The 21,346-nt window shown below is 41.5% G+C and overlaps 1 protein-coding gene across 1 annotated transcript in view; it reads left to right on the forward strand.

Annotated features, from left to right (window-relative positions):
* The first annotated feature begins 10,025 nt into the window (after positions 1–10,025).
* The window catches only part of NRDE2 (NRDE-2, necessary for RNA interference, domain containing), a 53,775-nt gene continuing 42,454 nt past the window's right edge, over positions 10,026–21,346 (forward strand). Inside the window, exon 1 of the mRNA XM_028098176.2 lies at positions 10,026–10,159. Coding sequence (XP_027953977.2) covers positions 10,096–10,159 — 64 coding nt within the window. The 5' untranslated portion in view covers positions 10,026–10,095. The remainder of the gene's footprint in view (positions 10,160–21,346) is intronic.

Below are 21,346 nucleotides of genomic sequence, written 5' to 3' on the forward strand. Positions count from 1 at the left end.
AGATAAATTCCCAGAAAAGGACTTGCTCGTTCAAGAGTACTCCCTTCACCTTCCCCACCTTCCCCACCTTCCCCTCGAACTGCCTGTAATTTTTTTTCTCCTTTGATTTTTTTACACATATTACCAAATTCTCACCCAGAAGATTTCTACCTACATATCTTCCCACCATCACTGTATAATCTCTGCTTTCTGCACGCATGGGTAGTTAAATCTTCACTATCGTTTATTGTGGTGAAATTTGTATTTCTTTGACTATAAATAAGAATGACATCTTTCCACATGATTATTTGCATATTTTTTTGTGAAATGAATTTTTATTTCATTTCCTCATTTCATGGGAGAGAGTCATGTTTGTCTTATTTATATATAACAGCTTTTTAATCTGTCTTAAGGATATTAGTCCAGATGATCTAGTGTTTTTTGTTTTTTTTTTTTAAGATTTTATTTTTTTAGGTAATCTCGATATCCAATTCAGGGGCTCAAATTTACAACCCTGAGGTCAAGAGTCCCACGCTCTACTGACTGAGCAGCCAGATGCCCCTGGATGATCTAGTTTTTTTATTTTATTTATTTTTATTTATTTATTTTTTTAAAGATTTTTTTTAAGATTTTATTTATTCATTTGACAGAGAGAGACACAGCGAGAGAGGGAACACAAGCAGGGGGAGTGGGAGAGGGAGAAGCAGGCTTCTCGCGGAGCAGGGAGCCCCATGCTGGGCTCGATCCCAGGACCCTGGGACCATGACCCGAGCCGAAGGCAGACGCTTAACCAGTTAACCGACTGAGCCACCCAGGCGTCCCCTCCATCTTTTTAAAAATAGATCTTATTTATTTATTAGAGAGAGCACATGCTCATAAGATGGGGCAGGGATAGAGGTAGAGGGAGAAGCAGATTTCTGGCTGAGTGCAGAGCCCAACACAGGACTCAATCCCAGGACCCCGAGATCATGACCTGAGCCACCCAGGTGCCCCTGTTCTCCATCTTTTTGGTATCTTTTTCACTTATTTTAGTTGATTAATTTTATTTTTGCATTGATGCATCATTTCAGCATCAACCCCAAATTCTTGGATTAATTAATCCAAAATTCTTATGAGCTGTTTGTAACACAAACATCTGTTGGTAAGTTGTTTGTAAAATTCTCATTTAAATTAGGCCATCTTGGGGCACCTGACTGGCTCAGTTGGTGCAGTGTGTTGACTCTTGATCTCAGGATCGTGAGTTCAAGCCCCACATTGGGCGTGGAGCCTACTTAAAAAAATAATAATAAAAATAAAAAGGAACGCCTAGGTGGCTAAGTCGGTTAAGCGTCTGCCTTTGGCTCAGGTCGTGTTCCCAGGGTCTAGGGATCAAGTCCTGCATCAGGCTCCTTGCTCGGCGGGGAGCCTGCTTCTCCCTCTGCCTGCCACTCCCCCTGCTTGTGCTCTCTCTCTCTCAAACTCTCTCTGACAACTAAATAAATAAAATCTTAAAAAAAAATCACCTTTGCTTAATAAGCCTATCTTTGATGAATCCATTCCAATAGACGTTATTAAACTCATACTATATTCCATAGAATATTTCAATCACATGATCTTATAGATGGGCTCCTGCTGCCAGTGCCCAAGGAGGCTGACTGAGAAGGGGATGTTTATTATATTACATTTTGGTCGGGGCTGAAACATGGCTAGCCCTGTGTCTTATCTTATTTCTGGCAATGGCTCTTCATGGTCTTGTTTTCTACCACAGTAAATAAAGGAGAATAAATAAAGGAAAATCGAATCTCCTCTCACATTCCTAGGTGGGCAACCCAGCTTACCTTGAGAAGGGGGCAGTGCCGACGAAGGTGGCAAGGGTATGCATCCAGGCGTGAGTGTGCCACTGTGCAGGTCTCCTGGGCCTTGAACTTGGGTGGGGACAGGCGAGTGCGTTGGAAGAAGCGGGAGCCGTCACAGAAGGGCTGCTTTTTGCTGCGGCCACACACACACCATCTGTAGGTTTTCCCGGCTACCAACTCCACCTTGATGGGCGTTTTCAGGGCCACCACGGACTTGGCTGGGGTTTTAGGAAACCATCGGATCCAGGCACTCCAGTTTCTGTGCCCAGCGGCCTCCCTTTCCAATTTTTGTTTTTTAAAGAAAAGAGTAGAATTTAATCCTTATTTACAGGACACTGCAAGGAGTTAAAAGGCAGAATGTATACAATTGTACTTTTTTTTTTAAAGATTTTATTTATTTATTTGAGAGAGAGAGAGAGAGAGAAACAGCATGAGAGGGGAGAAGGTCAGAGGGAGAAGCAGACTCGCTGCTGAGCAGGGAGCCCGATGCAGGACTCGATCCTGGGACTCCAGGATCATGACCTGAGCCGAAGGCAGTTGCTTAACCAACTGAGCCACCCAGGCACCCTACAATTGTACTTTTTTTAAAAAAAGATTCTAATTAATCTCTATGCCCAATGTGGGGCTTCAACTCACAACCCCGAAATCAAGAGTCGCACACTCCACTGACTTAGTCAGCCGGGCGCCCCTATGACTGTACTTTTTTGATGGTAACAGTGGTGTGTATGTTGGGTTCTTTCTTTCTTTCTTTCTTTCAATATTTTATTTATTTATTTGAGAGATAGAGAGAGAGCACCATCCAGGCGCCCCTTTGTTGGGTAGTTTCACTCCTGTACCCAACACTGAGAATTAACTAAAAATTTCAACAGCTGGAACCCTAAGAACTCAGCAATAAAAGAAATTGGAAAAGTAGGGCCACCTGGGTGGCTCAGTCAGTTAAGCATCTGCCTTCTGCTCAGGTCACGATCCCAGGGTCCTGGGATCGAGTCCCGCATTGGGCTCCTTGCTCAGCGGGGAGTCTGCTTCTCTCTCTCCCTCTGCCACTCCACCTGCTTGTGCTCTCTAGCTCTCTTTTTCTCAAATAAATAAATGTTTTATTAAAAAAACTTAAAAAAAAGAAACTGGAAAAATAAATACAACAAACCCACCAACCTTGATCCTTCTACCTAATTCAGGAGAGTGGTTGCCTTTAGGGAGAGGATGGATGGGCAGTGGGTTTGGATTTGGGGAGAGATCCATGGGGACCTCAATTTTATCTAAAGTATTTGATTTCTTTTATTTGATTAAGGGTTTTTCAGCTTAGGCACTGTTGACATTTGGGGCCAGATAATTCTTTGTTGTGGGGGCTGCCCTGTGCTTTGTAGGAGGATTAACAGGATCCTTGGCTTTTATCCATTAGATGCCAGGAGCTTTCCCCAGTTGTGACAACCGAAAATATCTCTAGACATTGCCAGATGTCCCCTGGGGAGAAGAGTTGCCCCTCCTCCCCACCTTGAGAGTCATTGATTTATAATAAAAAACAAATACGCAAAAATAGAACAACTTAAGAAAAAGGAAGAAAATGTGACCATGTGCTAAATTAGAGGTGGGGGTGTTAGCACATGATTATTTACTGTATTATTCTGTATCTTTAAACTCTTCCGGTAGACTCAAAAGAAAAACGTCTTTTTATCCCCCCCCCTTTTTTTTAAGATCCAAGTGTTTTAGTTTGCTGATAATTGAAAGTGATGTTTCCAATCAACTGCTGTCTCTGTCCCACCACAGGCTGGACACGCCCTTGCAAAACCAAGCCCCTGGGGATGCTGCTCTTTGATCTGCTGCTTCACACACTTATCTTACAGAGATCTTTGATAATTCATCCTCAGTATTGATTGCTGTGTGCTGGCTTAGTTCATTTCTCCTTTCTGATTTCCAGCAATTCATAACACCCTCTTTCATACTCTTCTGCCATCTAATCCATTCTTCACACTGCCACCGAGTGGTTTTTGTTTTGTTTTTTTTTCTAAGACACAAATATTTGACATTCCCTTGCTTAAAATCTTTCAAAATAAGGTTCAAATTCCTTAGCCTGGTGCAATCCCGCGATGTCATTCCTATGCAAACCACCTGCAATTAGCACAGACAGGGTAAGGACTCTAAGGGCTAGACTGCTCTCACTTTCGAAGCCAGCCACGAGTTTAGGGGTGCCCAGGCTAACCCGCACTCCAGACCAACTGGCTCCAAATTCAGGGGATCCCTCAACCATCTAAGGTATGATAATTTGCTGCAACAGAACTCTCAGGAAAGTGCTCTAGTTATGATTATAGTTTTATTATAAAGGATAGAAGTCAGGACCAGCCAAATGAAGAGATGCATACGTGAGGTCTGGGAGCATCCTGCCTGTAGGCCTCCTGTGCCCTTCCTTCATGGTGTCAGGATGCACCACCATCCCAGCACATTGATGTGTTCATCAACCGGGAAATCCATTGGAGAATTGGTATCTGGAGTTTTATTGGGGTTTCATTATGTAGCCATGATTGATTGCATTATTGGCCATGTGATTGAACTCAACCTCCACCCCCCTCCACTCCCTGGAGGTCAGCTGGCTCAAGGCTCCAACCTTCTAATCACATGGTTGGTCTTTCTAGCCTATCCACATCCTGAGTCACCGTGTTAGCACAGACTCAGGTGTGGGCCCACTGTGAATAACAAAGAATCACTTGGGAAATTCCAAGGATTTAGTGTTTGCCTCTGAGGAAGAACCAGGGACAAGGACCAAATTTTTTATTGTATGTCACATGGCATCCTTTGTGAGGCACTGGCCAAAGCTTCTCAGCAACCTCAGAGCCGTGGTTGAGGGTCCTCAGACACACCTGGCTGTTTTCTCACTGGGACTCCCACACTTGTTATTTTTCCTGCCTACCTTGGTTTTCTCCTTGGTCTAGCCAGTGAACTCCATCATTTGTCAAGACCCAGGGGAGCAGCTTTACTTCTGTGGAGCCAGACAGAGTTAACCCCCACCTCCCCAATGTTGCTAGTACCTCTTGTTCATTTATAGATTATCTTTGCACTTACCTCTTCGGGCCGGAATTTTTGTTGCTACGTCTGTGTACAGTTGGGATGTAGTATAGTGACTTTGCTGATTATTTTGTGGAGCTTTGTATTTATTATTTGAAGTTATATTTGTCTTTCTAGAAAGTGTCCTCTTGTTCACCGCCATTTTACCACCCCACTCCTCATGCTCCAGCACGGGGCATCATTATAAACATCCCTCTTGAGGGGTGCCTGGGTGGCTCAGTCGGTTCAGCATCTGGCTCTTGATTTCGGCTCAGGTCATGGTCTCAGGGTTGTGAGATGGAGTCCCGTGTTGAGCCCTGCTTCACAGCATCTGCTTGACATTCTCCCTCTCTCTCTGCCCCTCCTCCCACTTGTGGGCTCTCTCTTTCTCTCTCTAAAATTAAAACACACACACACACACACACACACACAAACAACACACCAAACAAATCCAACCCTCTTGGCCACTGGTGGATGATCTACCATTTGCAATCTTGTGGCTCACAATCCCATCTGGCTATTCATGTTTGGAGAACTCATGGATAAAGTCAATGAGATGACACAAGTGAGGTTTGCTAAATATCTAGAAATAGGAATAATTAAGTGTATTGTGATTCCATTCACTGGATGAAATATTCTACATCTAATATATGTTTATGGCATTTGTGTAAAACAGAGAGATGCTTATATTAGGAAGAAAAGTAATCACAACTATGATGAAAAAATATACCCATAAACTAAGAGACCAGAAAAGCAGAAGAGAAAGAAAGAAAAGGCCTGTGTAGAAATACTCTGAAATAGTATTTGTGTTTGGGCAATGGAAATATGGGTGATTATTCTGCATTTTCTTCATACTTCCCTGCATTTAAAGCTTTTTCTGTATCAACCATGTATTTCATGCTTAAAATGGACAGGAGCGTTCTTTCTGCATTCCTACAGAGATGGGCAAAAGGTGAAACCAATTTAATTTAGATACTTTCACCGGGAACTAGAAATTTACAGGGGGAAAAAAATCCACACTTTTGTTCCTTTGGGCAGTGACAGGAGACAGTGAAAAAAGAGGTGTAGCTGGGAGGAAAAGGGAGCGGTGATGCACCGGCCACTCCCGCCTCACACTTAAAAGATAGGTGAACACAAGCCAGAGAGACAAAAGTCAACAAGATAAAGGAGTTTTTAAATGGAGACTGAGGCCAAACATGTTCTTAAAATGTCACTTTTCTAGTCAAAGAAAGTCACCCTAAATAGTGGGGATTTAACTATTTACTTATTTAAAAATTATTTAAAAACAGAAGGTTTATTGTTGATTTCTTTCATTATCAATATAACTATAAAACATGCCATTTTCTGGAAGAATTCTTATGACAACAAAAGCTGAAAATCCTTTCAGGCCATTTTGGGAAGATGTGCTAATTTAAGAGTAAGCTATCTGGGGTGCCTGGGTGACTCAATCGGTTAAGCATCTGACTCCTGGTCTTAAGATCGAGCCCTGCGTCCCCTCTCTCCCTCTGCCCCTTGCCCCCGTGCTCAAGCGTTCTCTCTCTCTCTCAAAACCGTTTTTGGTTTCTTGTAAGAAATCCCTGCCATAGGCACTGGAAATACCCAAAGTCTGTAGAGTGAAATAGTAACAATAACAATAACAATAATAACAACAACAGTTAAAGTGAGGTGTTTCCATGCACTCTGGAGTGGGTTTCCCTATGCAGAAAAGACCAGGCAAAAGTTTACTTTCAGTTTTGTTTAATGATAGAGAGTTTGCAAGGATCCAGCAAACTACGGCCATGGGTCAAATTGACCCACTGCTGATTTGTATGGCCCATGGGTTAAGAATAAGTTTTATGGGGCGCCTGGGTGGCTCAGTCGTTAAAAGTCTGCCTTCGGCTCAGGTCATGATCCCAGGGTCCTGGGTTCGAGCCCCGCATTGGGCTCCCTGCTTGGCGGGGAGTCTGCTTCTCCCTCTCCCGCTACCCCTGCTTGTGTTCCCTCTCTCTCTATCAAATAAATAAATAAATAATCTTTAAAAAAAATAAAATGGCCTTTGGGGCGCCTGGGTGGCTCAGTCGTTAAGCGTCTGCCTTCGGCTCAGGTCATGATCCCAGGGTCCTGGGATTGAGTCCCACATCGGGCTCCCTGCTCCGCGGGAAGCCTGCTTCTCCCTCTCCCACTGCCCCTGCTTGTTTTCCCTCTCTCGCTGTCTCTCTGTGAAATAAATAAATAAAATCTTTAAAAAAAGAAAAGAATAGGTTTTATACTTATAAATGTTGGAAAAAATAGAAAAAAGAATATTTTGTGACATGTGAAAGTTGTATGAACTTCAAATTTCAATGTAGTTGCCACAGAGACCATATGTCCTGCTAAGTCTAAAATATTTACTATGTGACCCTTTTCAGAAAAAGTTTGCTGACTGCCGGTTAGTCTTTAATTTATTAAAACAACAAATTCAAAACCTTGGTGTGTTCTTAAGCCTTTAAAAAAACCAGGTGGTGATTACACTTCTGTGAAACCACCACGAACATAATCAAGGTCCAGAACATTTCTTTCACCCCCAAGAGATTCTGCATGCCTCCCGTAGAGTATCCCTCCCTCTGCTCCCACAGCCCTATAGGCAACCACTGATCTGCTTTGTTACTATATATTAATTTGCATTTCCTAGAACTTTGTATAAATAGAACCGAAGGGTAAGTACTCTTGTGCTTACCTGCCTGTTTTTACCCAGCGTACAGATTCTGAGATTCATTCATATTGTTGTGTGTGTAGTTTGTTCCCTCTTATTGTTATGCTTTTTAAAAAAGTAAGCTTTTTAATTTTTAGTTTAAAAATTCTGTATTATAGAACATTTCAACATTTCACCAAAAAAGGCCAAAATAGTGCATGTACACATTATTTCTTTTACAGGTACTTCAATTACCTGTCAAGTATTAATTTTTATAAAGTTAAGCAATTATGCTTACACATCGTAAACTTTAAATTCTCTTAGGTGGCCTAAACTTCATAAGATTTCGACTTAAAATCGGAGGTTTATATCAGTTACTCAATTATCCACAATTTTTATTTTTTATTTTATTTAAAAAAATATTTATTTATTTGAGAAAGAGTGAGAGAGAGAGAGCACAAGATGGGGGAGGGCCAAAGAGAGAGGGAGAAGCAGACTCCCCACAGAGCTGGGAGCCTGATGTGGGGCTCTGATCCCAGGACCCCAAGATCATGACCTGAGCCGAAGGCAGACGCTCAACCGACTGAGCCACCCAGGTGCCCTTTTTTTATTTTTTAAAAGTTATTTATTTTTTTAGTAATCTCCACACCCACTGTGGGGCTCGAACTCACGACTCTGAGATCAAGAGTAGCATGCGCTTCCTATTGAGCCAGCCAGGCACCCCTTGATTATACACTTTAAATTGTTCTTATAAGGAGGGGTCTCTTAAGCCAAATTCTCTGACACATTTGTAGCACAGAAAATATCTAACATGCCCAGATTTCCTTCTGCTTCCAGAACCATTACTATTATGGTTTTGACTCTCCCAAGCGTTCCATGTTACTTATTTTTCTGGAGTAGAAAAAATATGAAGCACTGGACAAGACTGTCACCATCCCAGCTAAGCAAAGTGATCTGCTAAGGAGGCAGATGCTGCCCCAACTGATTGAGGTAACTTAGAGCCAGAGATTTGGGTAGAACCTGAGTTTTTAAGCTGCATGCATGCAAAGGTTTACTACCCCTACCACCATACCCCTCCTTTTAATAAACACTATGTAGAGGTCTTCAGAGCATGAAGGGTGTTCATTTTGGACTCACACAAGGTCAGCTTTCTTGAGTCCACCCGTCCCTTGATTAGATTTGTAACTATTTGGCTTCTAATATATTTTCTACTTAACTCTAGAGATCTTTGAACTCCCTGGGATCCACAGAAATATTTTTCCACTTATCTATTTTCACCTGTAAATACTAGAGTATGTATCTCCAATACATAAAAACTTTATTATTTTTTAAAGTATGCTCCAAGCCCAATGTGAGGCTTGAACTTACAACCCCAAGATCAAGAGTTGCATGCCCTACCGACTGAGCCAGCCAGGCGCCCCTGTAAGAACTTCAAAAAGTAAGCTTACTGACATTAGTTTATCTAACCAAATTAACAAGAATTAATTGATGTAATCTACTAACACTCTGTCCACCTCTTATTTCTCCATCTGTCTCACAAAGATGTTTTTACAATGTCTAATCAGAATCATAACAAGGCCATATATTGTATTTGGTTGATACATCTCTAAAGGTCTTTTAATCTATTGCAATCTTCTGTACCCTCAAAGCTATTGATTTTTTTGAAGAAACTGGATTGTTTTCTATAATTTCCCACATTCTGGATTTGGATGATGCTTCCAGGTGGTATGAACTCTTTAAATTTTCTTTATCCCCTATATTTCTAGTAGCAGGCTTAATTAGATGCAAATTCTTTTTTTTTTTTTTTTTTAGTCAAGAATACCTCATGGGTGGGTAAATAAGTTCTCTAACTAGCAGACCTTTGAACCTGATAGGTTCTATTCTTTTGTATTGCTTAGTTTTTTTTGTTGTTGTTGTTTTTTTAAGAGTTTACTTTATTTGAGAGCACAGGTGCATAAGCAGGGGGAGCACTTGAGGGAGAAGAGGCTCCTCGCTGAGCAAGGAGCCCGATGCGGTGCGGGGCTCGATCCCCATGACCCCAGCCCAAGGTAGATGCTTAACCAACTGAGCCACCCAGGCGCCTCAATGAAGTTCCGTCATCTCATGGCTTTGAGTTCGATCTGCAGTCACAACTCACGTAATAGCTAACTTTTCTCAAGTGCTTCCCATGGGCCAGGTACAACAACTAAGTAAGCACCTTACTTAACAGCGCTCATTTAATCTTAGGAACATTTTGCATAAGAGGAAACTGAAGCTTACAGAGCTTGATTACTTTGACCCAGTTAGTGATAGTGTGAGTTCAGGGGTCGAACTAGGATCCCAGCTCCTGCTACTTTCACCTTTGAAAAATTCCACTTGGGGTCTCTCCATTTTCCTGGTTCTCAAAGAAGCCTTCGGAGAGCAATTACACGGAAGTGGCTCCGCCCCCCTCGTCGCCCCGCCCAGTCCCCCGGTCAAGCCCGAGGGAGCGCGGGGTAAAAAAAAAAAAAAAAAACCACACTTCCCAGAGTGCACCGCGAGAGCGAAGGCCTCACTACCGGCGTCCGCTCACCGGCGCCATTTCTGTCGAAGGGAACGGCAGTGCGGCCTGTGATCATGGCGCTGTTCCCGGCCTTTGCGGGCACTGGTGACGCTCCCAATAGCGGCAGCGCCAGGAAAGGTAAGCACGCAAAAGGGATGAAGGAGACATTCGGCGGGCATACGATGGAGTTTCTCAGTCCTAGGTCTCGGCCCTTGCCTTGGATTTGTTTATCCATTTGTATCCCAGAGTTCTCCGCGGCGCTGCAAAGACTTCTGGGAAGGGAAGCCCCCTGGTCTCGTCCTGGCTTCAGTTTAAGAGTTGTAGAGCAATGGGCGGAGAGAGAGACCGAGGAGAGGCCGTGGGGCTGGGGCTCCTATGTTGTCATGCTGTTGGATCCCATTCTTGCTCTGAGCCTCAGTTACTTCACCTGTGAAACGGAGATGCTAGTACTCCACATCTCAAGGAGATTCTTGATGCAAATGCTGGGTGTTGTTATTACATCTTTCGTCCTTTCCCGTTTTACTTATTTCTGAACCGCTCAGTGGGTTCATAGCTTTTGGCAGACCTAGAGCCAGGGATTAGGATCCAAAGCATAATTGAACGCAGTTTCTCTCCAGAGGGACACAGATGCTGGGAATCAGAACTGTTTATTGAGGCTCTCCAGGTGGTGACATCACATACTCTGTTTAGCCTTAAACATACCCAGGAGATCTGCATTATTAAAAATTGAGACGGAATTGTCATTTAGAGTAATTAATCCTAGATCATGCACTTATGTGGCAGAGTCCAATTGTGTCTGACACCTCTTTTATATTCTCTGATAGTTCCTACACTTCTATTTTGGTAAGGCTCTTCATAATTTTTAGTAATCTGTTATATAATCAGTGTAAGTTTTGGCTCTTTCCTTACTACCTACAGCCCATTGACAAGTCCTTAAAACAGGCAAAGTGAAAATCCTCTAGGAACTCAGCTGCCTTAGTGTTTATACTTTGTTAAGGGTAAAAGGTCCTGGAAAGCTTGCTTCCAAAATTCCTTAGACTTAGGCTCTCCCTAACCCCCTCCCAACTTGAAAGTATATAAGGGGCCACTCCTCATGACCCCAGTGCTGCTCTTTCTGCCCAAGGGTCCTGCCCCTGTGCTTTAATAAAAGCACCTTTTTGCACCAAGGGCGTCTCAAGAATTCTTTCTTGGCCCTCAGCTTCGGACCCTAATGTCTTCTCTACATCAACAGGTATTTTTTTAAAAAGTAGCAGAAGAGATAAGATGTTACAGGTGTCACAGGTGAACTACAGGAATACTGACTTCTGATGGGAGGTTCAAAGAAGGTTTATTTAGGAGATAACTTTGATGATGGGTCTTCAAGAGGGGAGGATTTGGACAGATGGAGATAGTGGAAGGGCATTCCAGGGCCTTCAAAGACATGCAGGAAGGAGATCGTGTGACCTGTGCGGAAAGTTGCAAATAGTCCTGTTTGTCTGAAAATATAGAGGCAAAAAGGGGAAGCCTTGGGAAATATGGTTGGGACTGGTGGTGAGGGAGGGTAGTGACTTGAGTAACAGGCCAGGGGTTTATCCTTTATTTGGGGAGGGTGAAATGGAAAGTTTACAGGGGAGTGTCACCCTTGTCATTTATCTTAACCAGTATTTATCAGACATTTTCTGGGTATTCAATGGCAGGGTAATGTTTGTAGAAGAGCTTTTTATGAAGCACTGTATTTTTAAAAAACATTCTCATTCAATGAAATTAACTGTAATTCTTTAATATCATCTAATATCCAGTCAGTGTTCAAATTTTCCAAATTGTCTAAAAAATGGCCTCTTAATGCTGCTTCAAGTCAAGATCCCAAAAGGATACAACATTGTATTTTGTGGGGTATATCTCTTAGGTCTCTTTTTAATATGAAATAGTTTCTCCTTCCCCTCCATTTTCCCTTGTGATGTATTTGTTGAGGAAAATGGGTCATTTGTCCTATAGACATTTCCCACCAGATCTCCTGGTGACATTTAGTGTGCTTCTCTATCCCAGTATTTCCTGTGAGCTGGCAATTAGATCTAGAGAGTTAATTAGATTCAGGTATAATTTTTTAAATTGGAGGTACCTCATTAGGGTATTTGCTGTTGACTCAGGTCAGGAGGATGTGCTGTCTAGTTTTCTCTTCATTTAGAAATGTTAAGATTGATCAGTGATTTCATGGACAGTCCTGACTCATCCATCAGTCTTTCACCTAATGATCTTTGCAGCCATTTATGATTATTGCTTAGATGCATTATTTCATTGGGGTCACAAAATGGTTGTTTTCTAATTTTAACTTTCCTCCTATATTAGCATCAGTTATTCTATAAACTTTCTGTCAACACTATTGGGATACCCTAAAATAGAATTCAGGCAAGAAAGGATGAATGGTTGATTCTTTCCCTTTGTCAGTGTTCAGAAAATGAGTTGGGGTTCCTGCAACTTTTAGAGGTCTCCCTCTTCGTTATAAACTCTCGAATTTTTAACACTTGTATTTCAATCCATTGCAGATACCCTTTTTCTAATGCTCAAACCATCCCATCTGTGGCTATTGGGAGTCTAATTAAGTTTGGTGTGTATCTTTTTTGACATGACCCAGATGTTTTCATTGCTTCCTTGCCTTCTGGCCTAAAAGATGCCCAGAGCTCATCACTTACACGTTTCATTAGGACCTGGAATTGGCTGTTTCTCTAAAAACCATGGTTTCTTTTAGTGGAAAATGGTATGGGAAGGTTAAAACCACACGTTGGTGTCAGGAGTGCTAATTGCAGTGGTCGTCATTACTTCTAGACATTTTGAGTGGTCAAAACCAGGAAGAGAAAAATACATCATGAATTCACCTTGATATTTCCAGGCCAGATTTAAGATTGTGAGATTTTTACTTAATTTCTTTTTGTAATTTAATTTGTAATTTGTAATTTATATGTACATTTATAATTTAATGTTTATATTTCTTTCCTCTTACGCTGAAAATCTTAGTTCCTGGGGCACCTGGCTGGCTCGGTGGGTGGATCATGTGACTCTTGATCTTGGGGTTGTGAGTTTGAGTCCCATGTTGGGTGTGGAGATTACTTAAAAATAAAATCTTAAAAAAAGTTCCTAATGCCACCAGAACAATTGTGTATATGTTCAAAATAACAGTAGTAACATGATTAATACTAAATAGTTTAATATTTCTTTGTGGTTCTTTTGGTCCTTAGGACGTTTCGTGCAGCAGATGTGTGGTTGATTGACTGTTTTAAAGTCACTTGAAATAGTTCTCTGAGTGGTTTTGTCACCAGTTTGACGTATATTTGTTTTTCATTTTTAGGGATTGCTTTTTTCTTCTTTTTGAATTGATCCTGTTTTATAGTGTTGTGAAGCATTTGCGTGGTCCTAAGGTTGAAATTGTAAACCTGGTATATTCAGAGGAAAAAAAGCCTTTCATTTCTCTTCCTCAGCCTGTTACTTTCCTTACTCTTTCCTACTTTACTTACTTCATTACTTCCTTACTCTGTGGGTTAGAATTTTAATTAGTCGGGCTCCTGGGTGGCTCATTCATTGGGCGTCTGCCTTAGGCTCAGGTCATGGTCTCAGGGTCCTGGGATCGAGTCCCACATTGGGCTCCTTGCTTGGCAGGAAGCCTGCTTCTCCCTCTCCCACTCCCCCTGCTTGTGTTCCCTCTCTCGCTGTTTCTGTCTCTGTCAAATAAATAAAATCTTTAAAAAAAATTTTTTTTAATTAGTCATTGAGATCCTTCCATTTTTTTTCTCCCTTAATACAAGTAACTACATTTCTTTCTCTTTCTTAAATGCATACTGTTCTGCATTTTATTTTATTTTTTAAATTTACTTCTTTATTTTAGAGGAGTGAGAGAGAGCTTGAGCAAGCAGGGGGATGGGCAGAGGGAGAGAGAATCCTGAAGCAGACTCCCCTCTGAGCACAGAGCCTGATGCAAGTGTTGATCTCAGGACCCTGAGACCATGACCTGAGCCGAAGTCAAGTCGGACACTAAAAGATTTATTTATTTTAGAGAGAGAGTGCAAGGTGGGGGAGGGCAGAGGGAGAGGGAGAATCTTTTTTTTTTAATGTTTTATTTATTTATTCATGAGAGTCAGAGAGAGAGAGAGAGAGGCAGAGGCAGAGGGAGAAGCAGGCTCCCCGCCTAGCAGGGAGCCCGATGCGGGACTCGATCCCAGGACCCTGGGATCATGACCTGAGCCGAAGGCAGATGCTTAACCCTCTGAGCCACACAGGCGCCCAGAATCTTTTTTTTTTTTTAAGATTTTATTTATTAGAAAGAGAGAATGAGCGCAAGCGTGATCAAGGAAGGGGTAGAGGAACAAGCAGATTCCCCACTGAGTGAGGAGCTGAATGGAGGGCTCAATCCTAGGACCCTGAGATATGACCTGAGTGAAGTCAGAGGCTTAACCGACTAAGCCACCCAGGTGTCCCAGAGAGAGATAATCTTAAGCAGACTCCCCACTGAGTGCAGAGCCTGACAGGGCTTGATCTCATGACCCTGAGATCACGACCTGAGCTAAAATCAAAAGTTGGACACTCAACCGACTGAGCCACCCAGGCTCCCCACCTGTTTTTCGTTTTAGGGTTGAAATCCCAGAGATCACTCTACAGCCTCTGCACTCTACAGTATGAGATCTTCCTCATTTCTTTTGACTGATACACAGAACTCCATCATGTGATGTCATATGGTTTATTCAGACAGTTCCCTATTAAGAACATTTACTGTTTCCATTCTTCTGCTGTTATAAATAGAAGCACTGTACATTTTTTTTTTTTAGTTGACACACGATGTTACATTAGTTTCAGGTGGACACCATAGTGATTCAACCACTTTATACCTTATGCTCTGCTCACTGCAAGTGTAGGCACACACCAGTATTACAAGATCATTGACTCTGTTCCCTATGCTGTGCCTTTTATTCCTGTGCTTTAGTCATTCCATAACTGGAAGCCTGTATCTCCCACTCCCCTTCACCCATTTTGCCCATCTCCCGGCAACCCATCAGTTCTTTGTATTTATAAATGATTCTGCTTTTTATTTCAGTTGTTTTGTAGATTCTACATATAAGTGAAATCATGTGGTATTTTTGTTTCTCAACTTCACTTAGCATAATACCCTTTTAGATCCATTTATGTTATCATAAATGGCAAGATCTCGTCCTCTTTAATGACTAAGTAATATTCCACATTATTTATATTTTTATATACATATCACATCTTTTTTACTGATTCGTCTATTGATGGACACTGGGGTTGCTTCCATATCTTGGCTATTGTAAATAATGCTGCAGGAAAATAGGGGTGCATATATCTTTTCGATTTTGTTGGGTAAATACCCAGGAGTGGAATTATTGGATCATATGGTATTTCTGTTTTTAATCTTTTGAGGAATCTCCATACTGTTTTCCACAGTTGCTGCACCAATTTATATTCCCACTAACAGTGCACAAATGTTCCTTTTTTCTCCACATCCTCATCAACACTTGTTATTTCTTGCCTTTTTTGATTTTAGCCATTCTGACCGGTGTGAGGTGATATCACTGTGGTTTTGATTTGCCTTTCCCTGATGATGAGTGATGTTGAGCATCTTTTCATGTGTCTGGTGGCCACTTGGATGTCTTCTTTGGAAAGATGTCTGTTCACGTCCTTGCCCATTTTTGTACTTCTTGCCTTATACTGTAAAACGTAAAAATGTAAGATTGTTAATAGTAGTGCAGAATTTCAATTAAAAAAACTAAACTGCTGGACAGGACAGACAGGCAATACCCAAGTGAGTGACCCCAACTCGGCTCCTTGCTCTGGAGGTACTGTTAAGCTTTAGGACAGGATTTAAGTAGCCATCCCATTCAGTAAGAGGTTTGAGGGGGGAAATTTAGCAACAGTCATTCTTTCAACAAACAGGTATGTAGTGACTCCGTTATATTAGAAGCAGCAGAGAGCCTCCAGTGTCTGATCCCTCCTATTCTCAAGTTTTTCTTCTGTACGTACCATCAGACTATTAGGATTTTATACTCCAAAACGTTATTGCTCAGGTGCCGAATATTTGGACAGAGTTGGGAAGGAAGATGGCATATCAGTGCATTTAATCCTTATAACAACATATAAGGCAGGTGTATTATCCATATTTGGGAAAGAAACTAAACTGTATTTTTTTTCTCTAAAACCTGCTCTTCTTCCTGGGTCCACGTATTAGAAAATGGCACCACCATTCCCCCAAGCCAAAACTTAGACACATACTCTGACTTCTCCTCCTCCCCCCCCACCCCCCATTCAGTTCTTCATCCCATCCTTCCAAATAATTCTTTTCCCATCTCGGGAAGTTTGTACCTCCTAATCCCTTCCATGTATTTTGCCCACCCCCCCCCCCCCCCGCAACCATCAGTTTATGCTCTGTATTTATAGATCTGATTCCGTTTTGTGTGTTCATTGGTTTTTAGATTCCACATATAAGTGAAATTGTGGTATTTGTCTTTTTCTGACTAATATAATACCTTCTAGGTTCATCTATGTTGTTGCATATGGCAAGGTCTCACTTTTTTATGGCTTAGTAATATTCCCTAGAGAATCTGTGTGTGTGTGTGTGTGTGTGTGTGCGCGCGCGTGTGCACCTGCACACGCATATGTGCATGTATACACACACTACATCTTTTTTTTTTAAGCTTTTATTATTTGACAGAGAGAGAGAGCACGAGCAGGGAGGATAGGGAAAAGCAGACTCCTTGCTGAGCAGGGAGCCCGACGTGGGGCTTGATCCCAGGACTCTGGGATCATGACCTGAGCCAAAGGCAGACGCTTAACTGACTGAGCCACCCAGGTGCCCCACACACTACATCTTTACTCATCCATTGATGGACGTTTCAGTGCTTTCATATCTTGACTATTGTAAATAACACCACAGTGAATATAGAGGTGCATAAATCTTTTCGCATTAGTGTTTTCATTTTCTTAGGTTAAGTGACCAGAAGTGGGATTGCTGGATCATACGGTATTTATATTTTTAATTTTTTGAGGAACCTCCATACTGTTTTCCACAGTAGCTGCACCAGTTTGCATTCCTATCAACAGTGCATGAGGGTTGTTTTTTATTTCCTCCACATCCTAGCCAACACTTATTTCTCATCTTTTTGATTTTAGCCATTCCTACAGGCATGAGGTGATAGCTCATTGTGGTTTCGATTTGCATTTCCCTGATGGCGAGTGGTGGTGAGCATCTTTTCCAAAGTGTCTGTTGGCCCTCTGGATGTCTTTGGAAAAATGTCTGCTTAGGTCTTCTGCCCAGTTTTTAATTGGATTGTTTTATGGGTATTGAGTTGTATGAGTTCTTTATATATTTTGGGTATTAACAGCTTATTAAATATATCATTTACAAATATCTTCTCCCATTACAGTAGGTTACCTTTTTGGTTTTTTGATGGTTTCCTTTGCTGTGCAAAAGGTTTTTAGTTTACTGTAGTGCCAGTTGTTTGTTTTTGCTTTTGTTGCCCGTGCCTGACAAGACAGGTCCAAAAAAGTATTGCTAAGACTGATGTCCAAGAGTTTAGTACCTATGTTTTCTTTTAGGTACTTTATGGTTTCACTTCTTACATTTAAGTGTTTAACCCATTTTGAATTTATTTTTGTGTATGGTGTGAGACAGTGGCCCAGTTTCATGCTTTTGCGTGTAACTATCCAGTTTTCACAACACCATTTATTGAAGAGACTGTTTCTCATTGAATATTCTTGGCTCCTTTGTTGTAGATTAAATGACCATGTAAATGTGGCTTTATTTCTAGGCTCTCTATTCTGTCTCATTGATCTGTGTGTCTGTTTTTGTGCCAGTACCATATATTTTGATTATTATAGCTTTGAAGTATAATTTGAAATCTGGGAGTGATACTTCCATCTTTGTTTTTCTTTCTCAAGATTGCTTTGGCTGTTCAGGGGCTTTTGTGGTTTCATACAAATTTTAGGACTATTTTGTTCTAGTTATGTGAAAAATGCCATTGGTATTTTGATAGGGATTGCACTGGATCTTGTAGATTGCTTTGGGTAGTATGGACATTTTAACGATATAAATTCTTCTTGTACATGAGCATAGTATATCTTTTATACCATTGATTTGTGTCATTTTCGGTTTCTTTCATCAATGTATTATAGTTTTTGGAGTGCTGGTCTTTCACTTTCTTGGTTAAATTTCTTCCTAGGTATCTTAGTCTTTCTGATGCAGTTGTAGATGGGATTGTTTTCTTAATTTCTCTTTCTGATAGTTTGTAATTAGTGTATAGAAACACATCAGGTTTCTGTATATTAGTTTTGTGTCCTGAAACTTTATTGAATTCATTTATTCTAAAAGTTTGAGGAGTCATTAGCGTTTTCTGTATATAGTATCCTGTTGTCTCCAAACAGTGATAATTTTACTTCTTCCTTACTAATTTTGGATGCCTTTTATTTCTGTGGCTAGGAATTCTAGTACTGTGTTGAATAAAAGTGGCAAGAGTGGGCATCCTTGGCTTACTCCTGATCTTAGAGAAAGGGCTTTCAGTTTTTCACCATTGAGTATAATACTGGCTGTGTGTTTGTCCTCTATGGCCTTTATTATGTTGAGGTATATTCTCTTTATACCCACTTTGCTGGGAGTTTTTATCATGAATGGATATGGAACATTGTCAGATGCTTTTTCTGCAGCTATTGAGGTGGTATGATTTTTATCCTTTATTTTGTTAATGTGTATCATGTTGATTGATTTGTGGATTGTGAACCAAACCTGGAATAAATCTCACCTGATCATGGTGCAGGATCCTTTTAATGTACTGTTGAATTCAGTTTGCTCATGTTTTGTTGAGCCAGTTAACTCTTCAATTCATTAGTTTACCCCTGTTCTCACTGCCACTTCCCAGTTTTAGCTGTCATTACCCCCTGGATTGACAACAGCCTCCTAAAGAGTCTCCCCGTCTTCAGTCCTACCTTCACTCCCTGAACCACTCTCCACACTGTAGGCGGAATGTTAAAGTGCATTTATTTAAAAACACCACGTGCCATTCACTGGTGAAAATGCTTTACAAATATTAACTCATTGAATTATAACCCTATGAAGTTGGTACTGTTTATCCGCATTTTTAAAAATTTATATATTTTATTTTTTATTTTTTTAAAAGATTTTTGTATATTTATTTGAAAGAGAGAGTGAGAGAGAGAGAGAGCAGGAGCAGGGGAAGAAGGAGAAGCAGGCTCCCTGCCGAGCCAGGAGCCCAATGCAGGGCTTGATCCCAGGACCCTGGGACCATGACCTGAGCCGAAGGCAGATGCCCAACTGACTGAGCCACCCGGGCGCCCCTTTATCTGCATTTTTAAGGAGGAGGAAATGGAGTCACAGAGCCAATAAGTAACCTGTCTGTGGTCACGTGGCTGGTAGGCCTCAGAACCAGGATCTGAGCTCAGGCAATCCAGCTTCAGAACGCGTGCTCTTTAATACTACTCCTTGCTGCTGTTCTTTAGAATCCTAGATCTGACTTTGTCCCTCTTGTTCAGCGCTGTTGAGTGTCTTGTCCATTGCTTTTAGGGTAAGCCCAAACTCTGACATCTTTGTAAGGCCCCCAACCTCTCCAGCTTCATTGTGCCCCTACTTGTTCTTCCTCCCAGTGGTCCAGACATAACAGCTTCCTGCTGTTTTCCAGAGCCCTGCTTTCCCACTTTCAAGCCTTTGTACCAGCCGTTTCTTCTGCTGGTAGGAGCAGATTAGCCTCACTTCTCGTCCTTCAGGTCTTAACCGAGCTGTTCTCCCAGGCAGCTTCCTCTGACCCGTACCCAGTTTGGATGATGTGCTCTCATTATACCTTCTTTATCCTGACGTTTGTCACGTTGTGTGTAAGTGACTGCAAGGGTGTCAATGCCCTAGGGTCAGGTTGGGTTTGTCTTGTTTGCTGTGTGTTCCTAGTTCCTAGAACAGTGCCTGGTTTTCAGTAAGAGGGAAAAAAAAAAAAAGCTGAGTGAAAGAAAAGAGACTCAGATTAAGTGTTTTGTTAAGAGTTGCACAACCAGTAAACAGTAAAGCCAGTATTTGAACACAGGTCCTTCTGGCTCCAAAACTTGTGTTATAAATCACACTGTGATATTAGAATGTTGGGGTTCGGACCATTTAAACATTACTCTTGGGATTCCTGGGTCTCTTCAAATTGTAGGTTAACTCCGTAGAAAGTCTGACTTTGGCTGGGTACTCTGTAATCACCATTTTAAAAGCAGTTCTTAGCCACGTTGGCTGGTGCTTTCTGTGCAAACGTTTGCGCGCTCAGTTTCCTGGTCAGAAAAAAAGGATTTTGATCAAATAAAGAGCTTGGCTCGCTCTTATTAAAGGAACAATCCCCTTCCCTAATACATGTGCTAATCGATTACACTCAACTTTGGAAATGTCTTTTGAATTATACCTGGAGGGGTGGTGCTCACCAGAGTCCACAGAAACCAGTAATCAGAGCTATTTTGTTATAATAGTAATGGGGAAGGGGTGAACTGGGATATTTTATCCAGCTGTGATTAAAAAAATTTTTTTTTTTGTATTTAAAACGATTCGTGGTGATTTCTTCAGCCCTCTATCCAGTGAAATTGAATTAGAGCATTTTCACTAGCGTTGGGGAAATAGCATGATATAATAACCTTATCATAAAAAGCATGTCAACTTTGGGGTGATTCATTATATAATTTTCGGTAAAATTACACATGCTGTGGTTCTTCCAGATACCTACCTGATTTTTATTAGGTGGTAGTTCTTTTTTTTATTGTTATGTTAATCACCATACATTACATCATTAGTTTTGGATGTAGTGTTCCATGATTCATTGTTTGCATATAACACCCAGTGCTCCATGCAGAATGTGCCCTCTTTAATACCCATCACCAGGCTAACCCATCCCCCCACCCCCCTCCCCTCTAGAACCCTCAGTTTGTTTTTCAGAGTCTATCGTCTCTCATGGTTTGTCTCCCCCTCCGATTTACCCCCCTTCATTCCTCCCCTTCTGCTATCTTCTTCTTTTTTTTTCTTGACATACATTGCATTATTTGTTTCAGAAGTACAGATCTGTGATTCAACAGTCTTGCACAATTCACAGCACTCACCATAGCACATACCCTCCCCAATGTCTATCACCCAGCCACCCCATCCCTCCCACCACTCCAGCAACCCTCAGTTTGTTTCCTGAGATTAAGAATTCCTCATATCAGCGAGGTCATATGATACATGTCTTTCTCTGATTGACTTATTTCACTCAACATAACACCCTCCAGTTCCATCCACGTTTATTAGGTGGTAGTTCTAAAGTGGTTTTCTGCCTGGTACTTCTA

Source organism: Eumetopias jubatus, unplaced genomic scaffold, assembly GCF_037043125.1.
Source record: "Eumetopias jubatus isolate StellerSeaLion01/CBP00866 unplaced genomic scaffold, mEumJub1_p1.0 scaffold_7, whole genome shotgun sequence".
Taxonomy (NCBI): domain Eukaryota; kingdom Metazoa; phylum Chordata; class Mammalia; order Carnivora; family Otariidae; genus Eumetopias; species Eumetopias jubatus.